This window comes from Spodoptera frugiperda, chromosome 25 (assembly GCF_023101765.2).
Source record: "Spodoptera frugiperda isolate SF20-4 chromosome 25, AGI-APGP_CSIRO_Sfru_2.0, whole genome shotgun sequence".
In the NCBI taxonomy this organism is placed as follows: domain Eukaryota; kingdom Metazoa; phylum Arthropoda; class Insecta; order Lepidoptera; family Noctuidae; genus Spodoptera; species Spodoptera frugiperda.
The window spans coordinates 13,532,812-13,553,073 of NC_064236.1; the positions used below are offsets into that span (position 1 = coordinate 13,532,812).

Here is a 20,262-nt window from a genome sequence, read left to right on the forward strand (position 1 = left end):
AGAAATATAGATGGCGTGAGAAGTAAATATTTGCAACTTTGCTTCGAATTAAATACATTTCTTGAATTTTGTACGTTTAAATTAGAAAAGTGATATTTAATTTTACTTTAACTCTCTTAATACTAAAAAGGATAAATAATTTTGGATAATAATAATTTTCTGAGCTCCTTTTTTACAATGACATTCGATCTTTCGTCATCATTAAATATTCAATACTAAAAAGACTATGATCTAAGTCAAAAATTATTAGAATAATACAAAATTTAAAACTTGTGGATTGTGTTAGTTATTGTTTTCACTTACAAACGGCGGGTTTGTTTTGTTTTTGAGAAATTCTTTATTCAGTTCAACATTATTTTGTTATAGGGTAGATTTTTAAGGAACTACAAATGTAAGTTGTGAACCAACGTATTTTTATTCTATGGAATTGTTTCAAATACCTAATTCATTACTCATGCATTCAAAGTAGATGTTTCTTCTGTATTCTGATGAAAGTATTATAATTTCCCGGGTTTTAAATTAAATAATTGACGTATTTATATACGCATGCGCTTCCAGTTCGTTGCGAAGTGAGCTACGACTGCTACAGCTAGTACTAAGTGCGAGGAGGTTGCAGCTAGCACACTTCCAACTATTCAGTTGTCGGCGTTACGCTACAACGGTGGTCAGTGCGAACAGGTGCGCGACTTTGCAGTTTGCGGCCACTACTCGAAACCCATAAATTATCACTTAAACGAGCTCCTGTTTCAAGAAGGTAAGTTAATTTATTGTTGAAAACTCTTTTTAATAGTTTATTGTTAGGTCACTCCTTACTTTCCGCAAGTCAACTGTTCACGTAACTAGGCAATAAAGTTCACAGCAAACTATTTAGTTTCGAAGAAAGTGCAACTGTTAAAACTATTCTTATTTGCCAATGTGACTGGGTGCAAGCTTTTACTGGCATGATATGGTTCCTTGCTTTTTTTAAAGTTTCTTATTTTATTTTTTGTTGATGTTAAGTTGGCATGCATCAGCAGCGGGGCTTGCTGAACGGTGGCTCTTACATGTCCCTCGGTGAGGTATACCGGGGTACCACAGTGCCCAACAAAAAGAGTAATGTTAAGAAAATCCTTCGCCTTGGAGGGGCAGCTAAGAAGAAATTAGACCCCTATTTTGATGATTGTGTGTCTGATATGACTGAGGTGTTGACGGAGTGAGTACTCTGCCCTTTGCATGCGCTTCATCTGCTTGTCACATTTTTTTTGTCCACTCACTGAACTTTCAACTTTCTTGAGTTTGTGGGACATATAGATATTTCTTGTAGTAATCTTTCTTATCTTTTCATTTTTAAAAAGCACTAGTTGTAAGGAACAAAGAAAATAGTAGTTAAGTAGGTATAAAGTAAAAATAACTGTCCCATTCTTTATTCTTGTACTTAATACATTCATTTAGTAAAAGATGGAGATCCTTCATTACTTTACATATGTATTATACATAGATCCACAAAACATTACCATATCCATGAATATGTAAGGCACATATCTTGATAAAATTATTTTTAAGCAAAACCAACATTATTTAGTTTTTTAAGTATATAATTGAAGATATGTTGAAAGTAATATACCATATTCAATGTAATCTAATATTGCGCCAATTATGTGCATTTTGCTATAGTTATATGGTGGTATATTTATTATGGAGTCCAAAAATTTACTAACATAATAGTTTTTTTTTTATGATTTTTTGAAGAATATGATGTCTGCCAGTACATTTGCTTTGCAGTATTTATGATATAGGTATATTTCCTTGGTACCAATGGCGACGAAGCCAAACACTTAGTAAAGTAATTCCTATTGTTACCGACAATTCCGAAATTCTAATAAGTTCTCGAGTAGGGTTCAAATCGCGGCGATTACCATCCGGGAATGCGACCCACATGACTCACTACACTTGCGACAAAATGAACAACTGACCCTCTTAAACAATCATAATAATATTATACACGTGGCTAGTTTTGTGTTTGACAAAGCACCTCTTTTTAGCATGGAAATAAATTATTCTGCTCGATTTCGGTCAAAGCAGATTGACTCGTTCTATCGATAACCACGATGTTATATTCTCGGCGCAGGCGACCGACGTCCTATCTATTGCATTGAATGTGCGTCCACATTAATTGCAAGTACGCAACCCTCCAACGTTATCATATTTTAATTTGGTTGTCCACAAGTACTAAGTCTTAACTCATCACGCTCCACTATCTCTTGCGTCGATTTTTGAACTCGAACCACTTTAGTAGTCACATTGCCGTCAGCGTAATACCAATTCGCAGCCAATATCCCGTTTAAGGGCTTCCTGTTTCATGTGGCGCCTTTTTAAGCACATCTTTGAAGTGCAAGCGCTGACCACTTTGTTGTCGATTACTATCCTGCAGATTCGTTTAGAAACAGATTGAATCGCTGGACATCCGGGAAGCGAGGCTGACCCGCCGCAGCTGACGCCGCATTAGTTAGGCCTCTCTTCTAACGACATTTGCTTGTCGTAGAACTTCCGTACTACGTACACGGAGCAACCAGTCTATATTTATGGTATTAGTATCAAATAGTACTTAGATAGCCAGAGATGTGCCGTACAGGTCTTTAAACGGCTATCTGACTAGTTAGTTGTTACCTAAGAATTTGCACACAATGTCGATCAACCCGAATGGGCTAAACAATATAGTAACTAATACCTACTTCACAAAATTTTGTAAAGAGCACTGGAAGAGAAATGTGCACAGCTGCAGGTTTACTGTATGTAGTTAATGGACAGTCCAGTTCATCTACAGATGGTAACTCTTGATTTTACCTACCTACCTTTATTTTATTGGGTTACCTTTAGAGGTTAGCTCAAATTTTCATCTGCGGTCTAGTCTCCCAATTTTTATACAATCCACTATTCGGCTAGGCGGCCCATTTCTAACATATACCTAGTTACAATGTTACGTCATCGCATCGCGGCCTTGGTCAGAGACCCCAGTCGTTATTTGAGACCTTCCTGTTACATTGGTAACTACTTACGATTTCCACCTCTCTAAAACGGTCTTGACTTGGTGATTAGCCGTCACCGTCGGATAAGTAGGTCAAAATCGTATGTGGGTTGTGGGGTAGACTAGTCTTCGATTTCGATAAGACATTTAAGTGATTCATATTAGAATTCCAAAGATCTTCACACCCTAGTGAGAATTTTGCCGCTGAACCAATTAACTAGCGAGTGTTCTTTATTGTGTCCTTTTCTGCTAAACAAAGAGAACAAATCTAAAGAGATTAATTAAACTACCGCAAGGCGTTCATTTAACGTGCTGCATTATTAGTAAACCACGTCTAAAACACTTGTAGACTCTATTCAGTTGTACTCGTACAATCTAGATATGTGCCTGCAATTAATTATAACACTTCATGGCCCATATATCGTATGCTACATACCCTGCACTATTTCAGAAATACCTTTGAAGATCCAGTAAAGCCGCCAACGAAAATGCCTATCAGTGCTGAAGAGACCGCTCTACTCGGGTAAGTAGGAATCACTCATTATTCATAAAGGTTATTTTTATTTATAAGTCTTCTATTAAAGAAATGTTCACACCGAGACTGAGCGAAGTTCTCTCTTGGTTTGTTCAGTTTCTGTATTTCAGCGAAGTAGATACTAAATTATGCAAAGGTATTTAATTTGTAAAACCTTAAAAGTTGGCGGACTGTTCGAGTCCCTTGTATCTGCCTGGTTAAATAAAGGCTTTATTAGGTACTTGATTATTTGATGTTAATTAATGAAATGGATTCTCGTTTGTTCCCACACGACACACGGCCTGTTGCGCCGCAGTCTGCCACGTCTAGCGCTATTACGCTAGTAAATAAGACGGAGCCGGAGGAGGACCAAGCGACGTCACTTCCGATCTTCATTAGGACAAAGTAGAACACGATCGTTTCACGGAACCTACCTACGCCTCTACTCGTACCAACGACTTAAGCGTACTATTTACTTTGTGAGCCCGCATCTAGTTTTGAGTGAATTAATTCACAGTTTGATCTGCACTGGATTGGTACCTTATACCTACTACACTTGTGGTCATACATTAACAAGGACACCGTTAAATTGAATTTTTAATTTACAAATTAATCCTTATTTATCTGGTTGAATTACCTCTAATGTAATTGTAACAAAGAGGCTAAAGTAAATAACAACGAAGCAATTTAATTCTAAACTGCACATTGCTGCATCGTGCAACGTTGATCGGATTATAGGGCAATTACAGCGCGCTGTGCGTTCACCGACCTAATAAAACCTACTAATACCCATACTACTTCACACTACACTAAAGGGAATACCGTGTATTTCTTCTTGATTCAATTACTTTAATACCTCTATTGGCTAGGTTTTATTCTTCGAGATTGACTACCATAATACGTCGATTCCTGTATTACTAGTCGTAGAACTTATCATGTTGGCAACATGATAATGTTGTGAAGAAGTGTGTGTGTTGTGAAACTTTGTTGTGAAGGTTTTACAGTCGAATTTTGTAAAAAAAAGTTTGAATTGTTTTCTTGTTACAACGCAATTTGGGTTGTGCGAAAACCCGACCGCTTTAGAAATAACGCTTTAAATACACATATTGACTGGCTATAATGAACTGTACGTTGCGGCGATGTTGAACAGTAGCTGAGTCGCTAATCGGATTAGAATTCGCTTACTACGATACTTGTATGCAATATTTCTGTGGAGTCCGATGTTTAGCCCCGTTGTGATACCATTGAAACTTAAACCATTGTGTTTTGTCTTCCGTCTTTTCATGCATGCTCGGTTAATGGTACTTTTAATTTGGCCCATCTTTAATATATCGCCAATCTGGTCGCTATACGTCGGTCTTGGACGCCCTCTACCGAAAGGCCCGACTAATATCTGCCTTGTATATTTCTTTCGTAAACCTATACCTAGTTAGTTCTAATTGCAGTGATCGTATTAAAAATACTTAGTACCACCGTAGGAGTCATATTCCCAGTATACTTATAGCTCTAAGGTAGATATGTAGGTAGATTAATATATGTCTGCCTTTAAAACTTTTCCACTCCTTTCTTTTAAGAATATTACTTGCCAAACAATTTTCGTATACAAAACTTGAAGCTCCCTTTACAACCGCAAAGTAAATTTTCGGAATTCCTGAAATTAGACGCATAGTTCTTTTTTTTAACTGAAAGCAAAGGATTTCTTTTTATGATGAAAGAAGTTCAAAAATTCGGTTCTTGTCTACCTATCTGATTACTTTGAGGGGCTAAGACTGAGAAAAAGAAGTGGTCCATTTTACGAAACAAAACGCGGTTTAAAATGACAGACAATTTATAACGCGTCTTCTTTCTTTAGTGTGAACCACTGGTTAACAAAAACTCTGCAGGATAGGCTGCCTTACATGTGTTGCTGACTACATAATATATAGTAAAACCTATAGTGCTCTACATATAGTATAACGAGTATAGTTTGAACGATCACTTAACTCAGTCTTTAGCAATTGTTTTCGGAACAAAATCGTTTCTAAGGAATAGTTTAAGTAATCATTAAATGTCTCTGAGTACGACAGGTAGTCCAATTACTACTTTCCTGGACCTAGATAGACAATATATAAGTGTTTAAAAATAAATAATATAAGTTTTTAAACTGACATGGTCACTAACGATATCATTAGAACTTGAAACGGGATATTTACCGTGTTAAATACTTGTTATACATATCAATCTTATTTCATACTATTTACTTACAATAAATATAAATGAAACCTACAAATGTCACAAAGACTGAAAAAGAAAAACACTCGCCGTCTTTTTATTTAAAAGACATGACTGAATAAATTGTAGTCGACTGCTGCCCGTGTTTTACCACAAAAAACTAAAAGTATCAATTAACAGCAAAGTATAGTCTTTGGCACGTAACTAGGCAATTTTTTTTTAGGGATTGATCCTCACAAGCATCGTGCGCAGACGCGGCGACGTTGCACTGACTATTGAACTTCCGCATCCGCGTATTTTTAGTTAATAAAGTAATTTTCTTGAAAAAAAAATGATAACGAAATCTTTCCAAGTTATCTGCCAACCTTTATAAATGACAGGTTTTTATTCCCGCATTCCCGCTACATTCTCGGTACACAGAGATGCTTTCACAGTAAACGACAGCCGCTTGTTTTTGACAGGACTTTTTGTGGTTCGTTTAGTTCACTTCATTGAACACTACGAGTGTTCAAATAAAAGTAATATTTACTGTCAACAAGTGCCACAATATTTTCCTTTTGCATAAACCTGTAGTAAATAGCACTATAAACTTTGTTTTTCCGGCTCTGGACGTGATGTATTAAGTCAATATAATATATACAATATACAAACATCAATATAATATATACAAACATACGTTTGTAAAAAACTTTCATAACAGGAAAAGCCCAGTGTAGTCCACGTGTTCTTCAAGAAAAAATATGGTTATAAGTTTCATAAATTACTTAACGTAATCGCTTAGAAATAACAACATTATTATTAGGTAGTTAAACTTTGAATTCCATGTCTTGAATTAAAACCACGAAGTTGTTTTTATGATTAAACCTTTTTGTCTATAAATGTAACAGTTGATTATATAATCTACGCTAGACTTTGATTCTATTGTATAGCGCTATTTAAATTCGAGACGTTATTATGAATTTTAATTAACTGGTTTGGCAGTTCGAGCAGTTCGAGCGTTAGTCATAGGACTCATAGGCGGCGTCCGCGCACTCGTACTTGGACACAAATAAAACAAATTAAGTAAAACGAACGTAATACCGAGTAAAGCTATTCTCATGTGAACCTAGAGATACCGGTCCTGGTGTGTCGGTGACGGTTGTGATTCAAACATCGTTTGTGTACTAAAAATTTAAATCTCAATGAATGTTTATATCATAGAAACTTCCTCACGTGTGAAGTGAAAGAACCTTGAAGGTCGTGCCTCAAAGGAATACTGCCGTGTGAGTATTTTGCCTGTGACATTTGCTTTATCATACTCGTATAAATATTTTTTCTTCGAAATCTCAGTAAAAAAACATATTGTGAGAGCAGGAGCAGATTCATAAATCTGATATTTTCTTGTATTGACAACGTACTTATTTTTCGTAAGATTTATTGTTCCTGCTAGCCTGGCAGGCACTTTTGATCCTTGGAAATTCTTTTTACCTGATCGTATATGTCTTCGGCGGTACACAATATACATAAATATGGAATATAAAAGCGGTTTAAACATACAACATATAATTTTCAATCCATAAACATTTTTGAAGGAAGCCAAAAATAGCAGCTTACGCTCTTAACAGCCATTATTCAGTAGTAATGGAGCAAAGGTCTAAAGGTCAGACTTCTTCCAAAAGTCCTAACTGTGCGCGATTGTCATGAATATCCTACGAAACGATTCTATTTTCTACAGAACTCGTCCCTCGAGTGTCGAAGCTGGGTACATTTTATATTTTGTAAATAGCAACATCTGATCTATATGCAATGGCTTGTATTTAGTATTCTGAGTTCTTGCTGTGAAATTTGGACTGGCGTTCAAATAGTATTTGCATGGTCGCCACACCACAAACATGGCAATGTTGTCAATCCACAAGTCAAGTGTTCCCGCCATGGCATACTTGCCACTAGCTTTTTCTTGAGGGGGAAAGTCATCCAATGACTTCTCCCGCTTTGGGCGAGGCGAGAGGGAGTGTCAGACTCTTACTGACTAAAAACCACCCCGTTCCTTCTGCTTTTCGAGCCGGAGCCCCGGTAAACCCGCTAGGTAGTCCGCAGCTCCGGATCAGGCATCAGCCCTACTGGGCCCCATCTGTGGTGGTCTGATGGCTCTTTGAGGCGCGCGCCGCGCGCACTGGTCTGGTTCTGTTCGGGCGGCGAGCTACCCTTGCTCGCCGTCCGCAGATCCGCACTTACGGTGGCCGGAGGTCGTCGCGCGATCCCCAATGCCCGGAGTATTTCTTGCGACAGCTGGGGTGTGATGAGGTTCGTTCCCTCAAGTGCCCCGCCTCCTCTTTAACTAGCATGATTGATTCGCAGATGGAGGAGACGGCATCCCAGTCCCTCTCGCTCCGCACCATGGCTTGAACCAGTGCCGGGGGTGCCCTGAGGACTTAGCGGTGCTCAGCCCATGCAGGGCACACCGCCACTGTATGTTCTACCGTGTCCTCCGGGCGGTCCTCGCAGTGATGACACCCGGGCGTTTCCTCCCGCCCAATAAGGAACAGGAACCTACCGAAACTCCCATGTCCATACCTACCACTAGCTGACAAACATTCTGGTGTACCAGCCACGGCCACAATTTCCGGTGCCATTGTGCCCACAACATGTTCCCGAGTTTGGTAATCTGTATACTCGAATCAATCTGTTTACTATGTATCAATCTGCTCCAGTATACTATTTATTTATAAGTTGCCACGGATCACAATAATTAGGTCAGCGATCTTTAAATATAAATTAATAATGTAATTTAACATGTATATAGATTCAGCAATCACTACGTCGTTAGCCATATCTGCAAATAGCCTCACACCTGAGTAGGCTAACGTTGGGTCAAGAGCCTGATACAGAAGGCAGCACTCCTGGACACGGCCCGTATTGTCCAGAAACTCTTCTCTCTTGAGCCCTGACCGCCCCGGTAGATTTCTCCCGTTACTCGTGTATCCTGCTTTATATAATTTTAAATGTTTTTTTTATTAAATATTTAAAAATGTATTAAACAAGTATGATAAATAAATAAATGAAAATAAATTAATAGAGAACTGGCTACTTTCCTACTACTCAAATTCAATACTTTTTTCGAAACGTCAAAAACGATATTTTCTATGAACTTTGTATGAAATAGTGCATTATGACGTCATAAGTTTTTGACGTCAAATAGCAGACTTATTTCTAGAAATTTTGCTAGAAAAAATCGAAAATTAAATAGTTCATCAAATTTATGAATGAGAGTGTGATTATTTTTTAATATTTTATTGTATTGAAAAGTTGTAATAATTTATTTTTGACCGAGGATAGTACCCAATTATTTATTATGCAAAATAACCTTTGTCCTTAAAGACTCAGTAGACTTTTAATCTTATCTCTTTCCAAGGCTATGCTAGTGCACATCAAAATTTGATCGAGTTTTTTTCGGTCACCCCTTTTGCGTCGACTGCTGGTTATAGGCCTCCAATATCACGCCAAGCTCTAAACCACTGAACAACGTTAGGTACGTTACGTTTCGGTTTTTATAGCATCGTAAATCATGATTTCAGTTACATTTGTCTGCATCAAACATTGATTTTACAGTTCATTGGATGAACCATAGTGCTAAAATAATGGCTATAATGTAACCTTGCTCTTTTGTGAAAATCCAATTCCGACCGGTCACGCGAGGAATTCTCTAGTTTGCTTACCTACTGCTCGCATAAGAAAACTACATGTTCATCTCCAATGACTATGTTGTGTACGCCTACACATCACTTTGCATGAACGTTACCTTTAACTTACCCTACGTTACGTTTCGGTTTTTATAGCATCGTAAATCATGATTTCAGTTACATTTGTCTGCATCAAACATTGATTTTACAGTTCATTGGATGAACCATAGTGCTAAAATAATGGCTATAATGTAACCTTGCTCTTTTGTGAAAATCCAATTCCGACCGGTCACGCGAGGAATTCTCTAGTTTGCTTACCTACTGCTCGCATAAGAAAACTACATGTTCATCTCCAATGACTATGTTGTGTACGCCTACACATCACTTTGCGTGAACGTTACCTTTAACTTTACGGCGCTGAACAGAATATAAAACAAGATTTTTCCTATGGTATCCTGCTCAGTCCCTATCCTACATACAGTTAGTCTTTCGAGACAACTTTCCTTCGGGTCAAAGCGTAATTGCTCTAGTTACTAGTTTTATATGAGTCTTTAGTTTGGGGATATAAAATGACAGTAGGTAGAAGATGGATTGTGAAACTTGCTCGTTAATTTTGAAGATACGAACGTTGTTCTTGCTTCAGTGTTGAAGTGTCGAAATAGGGCATTAGCTAGGTATTTAGTGAAAAAATGATAAGGTGAGTCGCATTGGTCGTGGCTGGTATAGTCGTTCTCAAATTGAAAGTGGCGCTGTTGTCCCCGACCTCTCGTCCTGGCCTCTTGCCAAGAAGCCCGGTCGATTCGGTGCCCCCTCGCGCGCGGGGCGAGGGCATCGCCTGGGTAAGGCTCCAGCCGAAACCTGTGTCTCGACCTTATTTCCAAACGGATGTTTCTTACTTTCGTTTTTAATGCAGCTTTAATTCCAACCGAAGACCCTAAAGCATTATTATCCCATAATCGACTGGTTACATAAACAGCATCGGCTGATTGGGTCACACCACCACCCACTTCTCTAGATATCATGTCCTTACCTCCACTCCTATGAGTGAACCTATGTTCGGAGGCGTTCTGTGGAGGCGTGTTTTACGATATTTAGAAAATCCTGTACTGTCCAAGTGAAAATGGCACCACATCACAACGTAGGTGGCGCTGCGCTTTGTGACGTACATTCCAGCCCCCAGCAGCCGTGCGTAACAGTAGCAGCGTGAATAAGATTACGTAACGTAATAGTAGTGCTTTATTTTGTTTTTACATCCTGGTTTGGTGTTACTAATGGTGAGACATCATAAATAAATTAACTTCAGTAAAAACGTGTATCACTTAAGTAGAAAAGGTTTTCTTTAATGAAAGCATTCAAGAGATTGCCCACAGGTGGCTGTAATTCACCATTTTGCCATGAACGTAGTGTAAAAGAAATCCAATCTTAGGTAATTATGGTGACTAACAAATTACTATGGTCATTAGATACATATCCACATATTTTAATATGTCATCAGTGTAGTCTTTAAAACTTAGTATTTTATACACTTATGTGTGGAGAATCGTTCTGCGTGTAATATACCATTAAATATTGGTCTTTAAATTAAATTCCCTGAATTTAATTTAAAGAAGCATGGGGTCTCGGGTTCGGTTCCCGGGCCTGACAAAGTATTCTGGGATTTTTCGGTTTTTCGAAAAGGAGTTGTACCTAGTAAATGGGAATAGGCTCACCCCCTATAACATTGAACTTGGGACACAAACGATGAAAAGTGGTTGTGCACCTATGTCTATCCCTTAATCAACTTATTGTGCAACATTGTCCCTCCATTTTGTAAAGTGTAAGAAACAGTTTGTAAAATAGACAATATCTAGTTTCTAACCAAACATGGTCCCAAAAACAGTATTTGTCCAGTTCACTGAACGTTGAAACATACACAAATTCACATTATGTCGAGATGTGTAGTGGAGTTTCTCACTGCGGAACAAACGCCGACGTCCCTAAGGTGTGCACCGGCGGTAAAGCGCTTACGCCGACTTTTGTCCATAAAGTGATACCGGCTTTTTACTGTTCTTTCACGTATGTTTAGCTTGTGTAATCGGATCAAGTTAATGTTTAGTTTTGTAGAGTTTTATTAGTCACATAAAGTGACCCTTCTGATATAGCTAATAATACTTATATAGATTTCAATCTCACTTTTGAATGACAGATAGATTCTTATATTTGTGTTAATTCAAACAGATATTTGGTTTCCTTAAACAATAAATCCTTATTGTAATGTCTCAGCCAAACCGATCAGGGTCAGATAGTATCCATTGAGAGGCAACGATCACCTAGTATAATTCGAAATACCCAACATCAATATCCCGCTTCAGGATATAATTCCTTGCCAATTTGGTCGTCCTATAGCTTAATTCCCTGTCCATTGTCCAGCTTGGGAAACTTATTTCAAAAGCCTGCATTCAATAAGCCGATTACGTTACTCTTACATAGATTCGATTAAAGTGATCGGCCCTCGATGGGTCCATCGAGCATTTTAGATCCATTGTGCATTTTGTTAGAAGCCAAGAAAATTTAATACTTTACAATAGAGAATTTCCCGCTGGGACGAATATTTCTAAGTAGACCTTATCTGTAAATAAATAGGGATAATCATTTTCTTTATGCAAAAATCGGCACATATTATAAAACCTACCTCGACTATAGGAAAAATAGGGTATTGTTGTATACCATATTTTTTACTCTTACGTATTTTCCAGGTATATTCCGCGTAACGGTAACGGACACGAAAAGTTTTAAAACATTAATTTCAAAAGTTGATGGTAAAGCTCCTGCATTTTATTCGTACTGTGCCGTATACCTGGGTGACATCGCTTATTTTTTGGTACTGTTGGATTTATTTATATCTTGTTTCGAATAGTCCAAATTTAAGGTAATTTCTTGTACCTTCTTTATTCTTCAAGGTTTATGTTTCATCTGTCTTGATTTTTATATAACTAAGACTTCGATTGCCTGTTGGTATTACTCTTGCTACGCCAGAGACATCACGAGTGCGTATATACGTACATTATTTCGTGACCGCTGTTTCCTTTACATTTCGTAGGAGGCCCAATACGGCACATGATTTCCGAATTCACTGCCTCTGTGACGTTGACAGACGGAAGTCTCTCCAGTCCCTTCCCAGAGACCGCTTTTAGCTTAATAAAACTTTACATTATCTAAAGCGGTCGCATTTTATAAGTGCTCAATTGGACCATTCCATTGTTCGCACGCACAATGCCCTACATTTCAAAAGTATTTGTTACAGAATATTCCTATTGTACAACATCTTTTATTGTATGTATCAAAAGTATTTGATTTATGAGTATGTGACATTTAAATTGATGACCAATGAGAATGTCATAAAATGCAATTCCTGATTGTGTTTACACGTCGTTTGCGTTAAATCAACAGCGGTCTATTGAATTGGAACAGGGGCGTCATAAATCACCGGAAATTTTGCTCAATTTTAAGACTCCATAAATATCGAATCCTATAAGTAAATGACTACAAAAATTTACAAAGGGTCACCTTGTTTTGTAAATTGAATTTAAAACCTCGCTATAATTAGATTTTTGAGGATTTTCCTTTGACTAGAATATCAAATATCCATTGTGGGCAAACCAAACGAGTGGTCGGTTGGGATATTTGACTCTGTTCTTTGTTAGCGCAATCTAGGCTTTATTTCTTTATAAACTCGTGTCCATGAAACAAGACCTTTCTATCCATTTAGCTAACCATAAGGTTTATCTCGAGCTTTAGTGATGGTTAAAAGTAACACTTTACAACCTTTTCTTAACCAATATTTATGGTACTCTTATCTCGTTAGTCTTACGATACGACGCGATTCTTCACGCGGCAACTGTCCTACGTGAATTAACTACCGAACGTATGTAAGGCTCAAGCTACCTTAATGTCTAGACGTGTATTAACAAGTTTCGCTCTTGAGCTACGTTTAATTTATCTTAGCGTGTCTTAGACGCTGGGTGAAGGTCGGGTTACTTCCTACTCCCCATCCAATTACTGATGGTGTCGAGCTTTGCTTACCGCGAGGAGGTGGTGACAAATTAATGCGATTATCGGGACTTAATTGATGTTGTGTTAGCAATCGTAACGAAAGTCCCTATTCATGATTCGACGCCTTCAGTTTAGATTATCTACAGACTTACATTCCTACGAGAAAACAGTTTGAGTTTGAGTAGATCTCATGTAGCTGCTGTTTGTATACAGACTGTAATATGCTCAAATACGTCAAAATTCCCAATTTAACTTTAACACTTCCCTTTGACTGGTTATCTACATTATTCGTATAATCCACGAACTGAAACAGAACTGAAATCGATAAGATAAAAGGAATATCAAATTGTACCTCAAGTACAACCATCCAAGTACTACTAACTCTATACGCGTGGCATTTTTTGTCTCGTTTAACTATAATATAATACTATACTATGTACTATAAACTACTACTGTAGTACTATAACTATAATATATATATTTTTTTATCTATACCATATTGGTATAGGTAGGTAATAACAAAATCTGAAATTATAATATTATACTTACTGCAATGTTTGCTTATCTGTTTCTACTAATAATGTTTCCAATGTTAATGTCACTACTGCTAGGTATATATGTTACGGTAAATCTGATTAATTGAAAATTATTAATAATTTTACAAAATTATTAATAATAATCACACGTTTTGGTAAATGTGAATAATCGATCGGAATTTATTACTTTTTGTAGTGATTATTAATAATTCACGACACATATTGATGAAAGTAATAAAATAAATATAAACCCAACGTTTTTTGACCAGCAAGTATTTAGTTATAATATTAAACACCGTCTTACGATTATATTAATTAGAGATCACACAAACAAGGTTACTTGCACTTGCTTTAAACCGAAAGGACAACAAATTCACAGATTCTGAACTAGAATATTAAATAGTGTCCTTCCCCTTCTACATTATCTGGGCTCGCTGTCGTTGCAGCGGTAAGTCAGGAGTGACTAGAGAGACGCCACGGCGTCCTCACCTACCGCCTGATGCAGGTGCTTACCGGACATGGGAGTTTGGGTAGGTTCCTGTTTCTGATTGGGCGGGAGGAAAAGCACGGGTGTCATCATTGCGAGGACCGCCCGGACGACACGAAACTATTATTGTTTCATTAACAACATCAACACGAATCCTAAAAGCAATCAGCAATAATCATATTTGGTTTGCCTGTATATCTTCTGTAGCACCTATAAATGCATAAAATTAAAATTTGAAAAGTATTGTCATAGAATTCAACAAATATTTGTTGTGCAAGTACAATATATTGCCGTTTAAATTGAAATTAAAATAACATCTTGGCCACTTATTACATTTATCATTACTAGGGTAAAATTATTAATAATAACCGACAAATGTGATTAATTTATCACTTTTACCTCTCGGTAATTATTAATAATAGTAGATAATTATTAATAATTTTCAATTATTCACTCTTACCGTAACATATACATTTTAAACACAAGTCATGGAAGTTAATCAGGCCAATATATTTTATGTGGTTTGCCACCACCAGCATATTACGTAAACATTTTTTATATGTAGGTATAACGCGAGCTCTTATATTAATATATATTCTGAGCGGCGGTTCTTTTTGTAATCAAAGGAGCAATAGAAAAGGGATTAGCTAGACAAGTGCGAGGGAACATTAAAATGAAGACTGTTTATAAAAGTTCTTTTGAAAATCCCTAAGTTTAAAGCGATGTGGTCAAGTTCTTTCAGTTTCACTTCAAAGCTTTGTGGCAACATTCCTTAAGAAGGATTGGAAATTTTTCTGCAATAAACGTGGATAAATGTTCGACCATTAGTCCTTAAATCTTGACGCGTCTATATATTGTGTCGGGCCGACAGGTTCAGCTTTTCGTTAGTTGTTATGTATGAAACAATAATATACCTATTCTACAAATATTAGCCCTTTACTTGAAACCTTTATTAAAATTAAAATCAAATTCAATTTTTTTTCGTAGATAAATATAAAATTTTAATAATAAGACATAAAAATATTTACTTGCTTTTAAATGACATTTTGATTGTAAATTAATACTGAAAGCTTCAATCATCTTCTGGTTTTAGAGAAATAATGTTTACTAATGTAGGTGATAATGTACGATTCCTCCTCCGACTTCTCTCACACGATGTAGATACTACAGGTAGTTTTATCCACAGCATGGATGACATCGAACTGAAGAACATCCAGCTGCAGTTCCCCAGCGCTCGTCGGTTCAGCGGCGAGGGAGGTTGCGTGGAGGTGCGGGTGCGCACCGACCGCGGCGATATCGTCGTCGCGGTGCAAGGCGACCGCTCCAAGCCAGCCATCATCACGTACCACGATCTTGGCCTCAACTGTAAGTATTTACCATCTTAACTCTTGCAATACTCTGTGTTCTGGATACTACGGTCCTTGCCATCCCTTGGCCCCAAGCCAAAGCCCGCTTTCTGCATGGTGGAAATATAGTCTTTACCCTATATTTATCACATTTCATGCGAATTGCATTTTACGAACGAGATGTAGCAAAAATATATTATGCAGTATCATTGGCGTGTATTCGATTACAGGGAAAAAACAAATACTGCAGTTAAAAGTTCTAGTTAGCCGAAGAGCTTTTGTATATAATACGCAGGTCCATTCACTGCATTTAACGAATTCCGACCGGTCCACTGCAAAAACGTATAAAATAATAGGTGTTACAAGCGTGGTATATCTAGATACGACCTCTGCTGCATTCAATCGGTGCATGTGTCCGCAGTTACAAGATCAGTGTAATATGAGCAACATGCAGTTATTCTAGTGTGGAACGATATTGTATTGTTGACTGTAATGGGAGCAATCGTCGCACGCGCGTCTCTCTAGTGACCGTGGCCCTGGCGACGATTACGAGTGCATCCTCATGTGAATAACGTATCTCTTCGAAACTATACCTCTTATTCTTATCTACTTAAAGTACCTACATTTATTCTAACCAACTAACGAATCAGTGTTTGTGTTTCAACATAATTAAATTACCCTTTGAACTGCGTGCATCTGAAAGGTCTTTAAAAAGATCCTATGTTTTCCGCTCACCAACGTGTTTACTCTTAAGAACAGCTTTAAATGGTTAATTAAAGCTGCCACTAACATCTGGAATTACCTTCGTATTTCGCAGCCAGTACCCAATGTAATAAAACCACAATAGCCAACCATGTATTGTAGAAGGAACTAAATGAAATAATTACCCTGGACTACATGGACGACGACATCAAACCGTAGTAAAACATTGTTACAATGTCCTCTAAAAATGTCTTTCAGTTCTTCTACATTATTTTAAATCAAATAAGTAGCTCAATAGCTCTTTGTAGCCACAATTTTTGTGTATTTTTTCATCGTATTGGCTTTTATGCAGTTCAATAAGTACGCTGTACATTTTAGTTACTGAACCATGAAGCGATGTCGGTGGTCTTTCTTGAAAAGTTTTTAAGTTTCCGACTGAGTAAAATTATTTTTGTTATTTTGAATGCCTACTAAGTAGCAGTAGCAAGTTGAATAAATATTTGAAGTAATAAACTTCCTTCATCAAAAGCGTATTAATTGAAGGTAATTAAATTCATCCTGTAATTTCACTGTAAGCAAAATTGAATGAAAATCTTGACGATTCGGGGCAGGTAATCAATCCTTCGTGACCGACGGAATTGATAATATTTAATTTTATTATACGTCTGCTATGGACGTCTGCCTCACAAAAGCCAGGTGAGGTCGTTCGGAAAATGAGATACATTTTTACGGCAGCTATGAATTTTTCTGGTACGTTCTATAAATAGATTCTTACCAAAGCGAGAACGGTTTTGTGATAACATCATTTATATTTCAGTCTTTCACTGTATCAATATTTTCTTTAACAACATTGTCAGATGAAAAGGACATGAAAATACAGTTAACGTCTAGCAATACATTAGTAATGATACCGCCGAGAGACGTTTTATGGAGATTTTAGAACGTTCTACTCGTATTTATTCGGCAATAGGTGAAATAAGTAAAACGATAACCAATTTAGTACAAACTCAACAAACAAAGATTCTCCTTGTATTAAGGCTTTTGTTGATTACGTAACTTATGTTACGTAAGTTGCGTGCTACTTGAAAGTAAGGCAACGCTTCAGGTATTGGTATGTTCACTTGTACATTGTACCCCACTGACACAAGTTTTGCTTCCTTTAACATGTTACCCTGTAGTCTAGATTAACATTGATACATGAAATTTTTATTGGAACATACATCGTGACGTGCTTTATGATCGACTTTAACTGAGATTTCTTAACTTGATCGTCTATCTTAACACTTCCGTGGTGCTAATATTTCACGAGTAGTATCTTTATCATGCTAGTAATTCCTCTCCATAGAACAGATTTAGTAATGTTTTATTACAGTCTATTTCGTATGGATGCAATGTCCAGAAGCCAGCATCGTTAACGATGAGTTCACTGAAACTCGCCCACAGTTTCTATCGAGTTTTTTAATTGGCTCTGAGTAGAAAACGTTAGTAGAATATTAGAACATCTAATTGAACTACAATCCTTACATAAATTTTATTGGTCTTACCTTCAATAAAGGTATAGTTTTGATTTTTAATGAACGTAACAGTACGTTGCATGGTAACGACGGAAGAAAAATGTGTTTCAAAAATAGTATTGCACGTATTCATTACATAGTATTACTTATTGTGATGCAATTAAATTCATTTCACCTCATTATATTCCCGGAAGATAGTATTTTTTTATGAAAATGCGATAATTATGTGCGTTACAGAATGAACCGGTAGAAAGAACCAAGTTTGTCTGAACTAATTTATGGACTGCTCATGCTTCTGCAAAGATAGCTGGAAGTGTGTAATAAAGTTTACGAAGCGAGTTAATGAGTTGAGTGGAAGTACATAGGTGCTACTACCACAGACAACGACCTTTTACTGACTAACAATATTTCCCATTTAATATGTACATGCTATTTAAAGACGCCATTTTCATGAAAATGTAATTTAGATAGATACAATACTACAAAGTATTCTTGACAATACTTATCCTTTTCATTAATATTATATACTGACGCGTCGCTTACACAATTAAGTTTCGCTGAGAGTCTGCGTGGGCGCCTCTGGGCCTTTAATTTACATATACATGCGTACATCAACCCACGTTTTCGGGTAAAAAGTAAGTAAAACAATAAGTAGCTCCTTGACGCATGTACTTACCCGATTCTCTGAGAATACTCGCTAACGTAAACATAAAAGAATTGCAGAGCTTATACTGAAGACAGAACATAATAAACATCATGTTTATTATGTTCTGTACTATAATACTTATTCCCTTCCTAGTTTACGTTGTTATTACAAACAATTTCAATGTAATAATGTGTCAGTTTCTTGCCTTCTCGACAGACGTTGGTTTCCGCAATAAAGCCTTTCCACAATAGACAGTGCAATGTGGCAGAAAACAAGGGAACCTTTATGACTTCTGCAATAACCGCCACGCCGATCGTAAATCAAATAAAAATTGTAAACATTTCAATGAATGTTTGATCAACCACGAACTAATTGGAAAATCTTTAGTAAGACAAAAAAGAAAAAGCATTCTATTGCTTTATGAAGATCAAAGCTTGGTGGAAAGACCGAACGGTTTATTGATTAGTTCTTCATTGCCTTTGACTAGTGTAGTATCAATTTCCTTTTAATATGTTGTAGTCAATTTCTTTTGTTGTTGCTTCTTTTAATTCCTTTCGATGTCGATTCCATAACCTGCCATTTAGCAAACAAACACAATAGGCTGATAACAAAAGACCCGAGACACGGTCACCTCCATCGATGCGCGTCATTTCCCAAATAGTTAACTTATTAATATTTTCTGTCCATCTAATAAGTAAAGCAGAATATATAAACAAGACACTTGTTCCGACTAGCAATCAGCGAAACATGTCTGTCTGCTCATGATTTATGTGAGTTAATATCACTCAGGCGATAATATAATTTGGCAATCAATTAATGTGGTTGTTGAGTAAAACCAATTAATTGGACTGATATCACTCAACTCAAACTAGTTTCAATCGCCGATCCATTATTCAGTATAGCCAGAGTCACAGATGTCGGTGCAAATTAAAACGCGGATGCAGCGCTCAACCAATTAATTCAATTAAGTGACTGTCCATCAATTAAACTTTGTACGCAATCTCTCGCGAAGTCGAAATGAAGATGAGAGCACTTGCGAGGGAAAATCTTCAAAAACTTTATGAATTAAGGAATACTTATTGCATTTATAATACAAAACAAATTGTCTTTTCAAAGTCCCTACTCACCTTGCCACTTAAACGTGTTTCACTCAAATAATAAAAATCGTTTTGGTAACAAATTATTCACTTACTGGTACTTGTCTCGTTTTAACAGTCTGACATTTTAAAATTGGTGTTGCGGTGAACTTATGACCGTCTTTTATTGCCTCGGAAAGTATGTAGTTACGTAAAGGATCTCTTACCTTAACAGGTTGTTCAGTCTGAGGCTAGACAAGTTTCATCTTTAGGGAGAAGCCACCTGTCAACTAAATTGCTTATTATATTTCCTTTCTTAACATAAATCCATTTCAAGGTGATCTGTCCATCCGCTCATTGCCTTTAGGTTGCTTAGCTTTGTTTCAAAGGCAAAGAGTTGACATTAAATTTGAGCGAATAAAATGTCTAATAATTTAAGCATTTTAGTAAACATTTAATAGAAAGCGATAGGTTAGGTATAATTTAGGGAAACTGTTCCTTACTTAATAATTATTATTCTGCTTAATAAGGGATA

At 36.9% G+C, this 20,262-nt stretch overlaps 1 protein-coding gene across 5 annotated transcripts in view; it reads left to right on the forward strand.

Moving 5' to 3' along the window:
* The first annotated feature begins 247 nt into the window (after positions 1–247).
* LOC118262731 (protein NDRG3) overlaps positions 248–20,262 on the forward strand; it is a 69,923-nt gene continuing 49,908 nt past the window's right edge. For 2 of the 5 annotated variants that reach the window (XM_035574304.2, XM_035574313.2), the window contains exons 1-5: positions 248–391; positions 559–754; positions 1,000–1,192; positions 3,456–3,527; positions 15,630–15,808. In XM_035574304.2, coding sequence (XP_035430197.1) covers positions 1,005–1,192; positions 3,456–3,527; positions 15,630–15,808 — 439 coding nt within the window. In that variant the 5' untranslated portion in view covers positions 248–391; positions 559–754; positions 1,000–1,004. Of the gene's footprint in view, positions 392–558; positions 755–999; positions 1,193–3,455; positions 3,528–6,835; positions 6,992–15,629; positions 15,809–20,262 lie in introns of those variants that run through there. The other 3 variants (XM_035574324.2, XM_035574330.2, XM_035574340.2) reach the window with 3 other exon arrangements.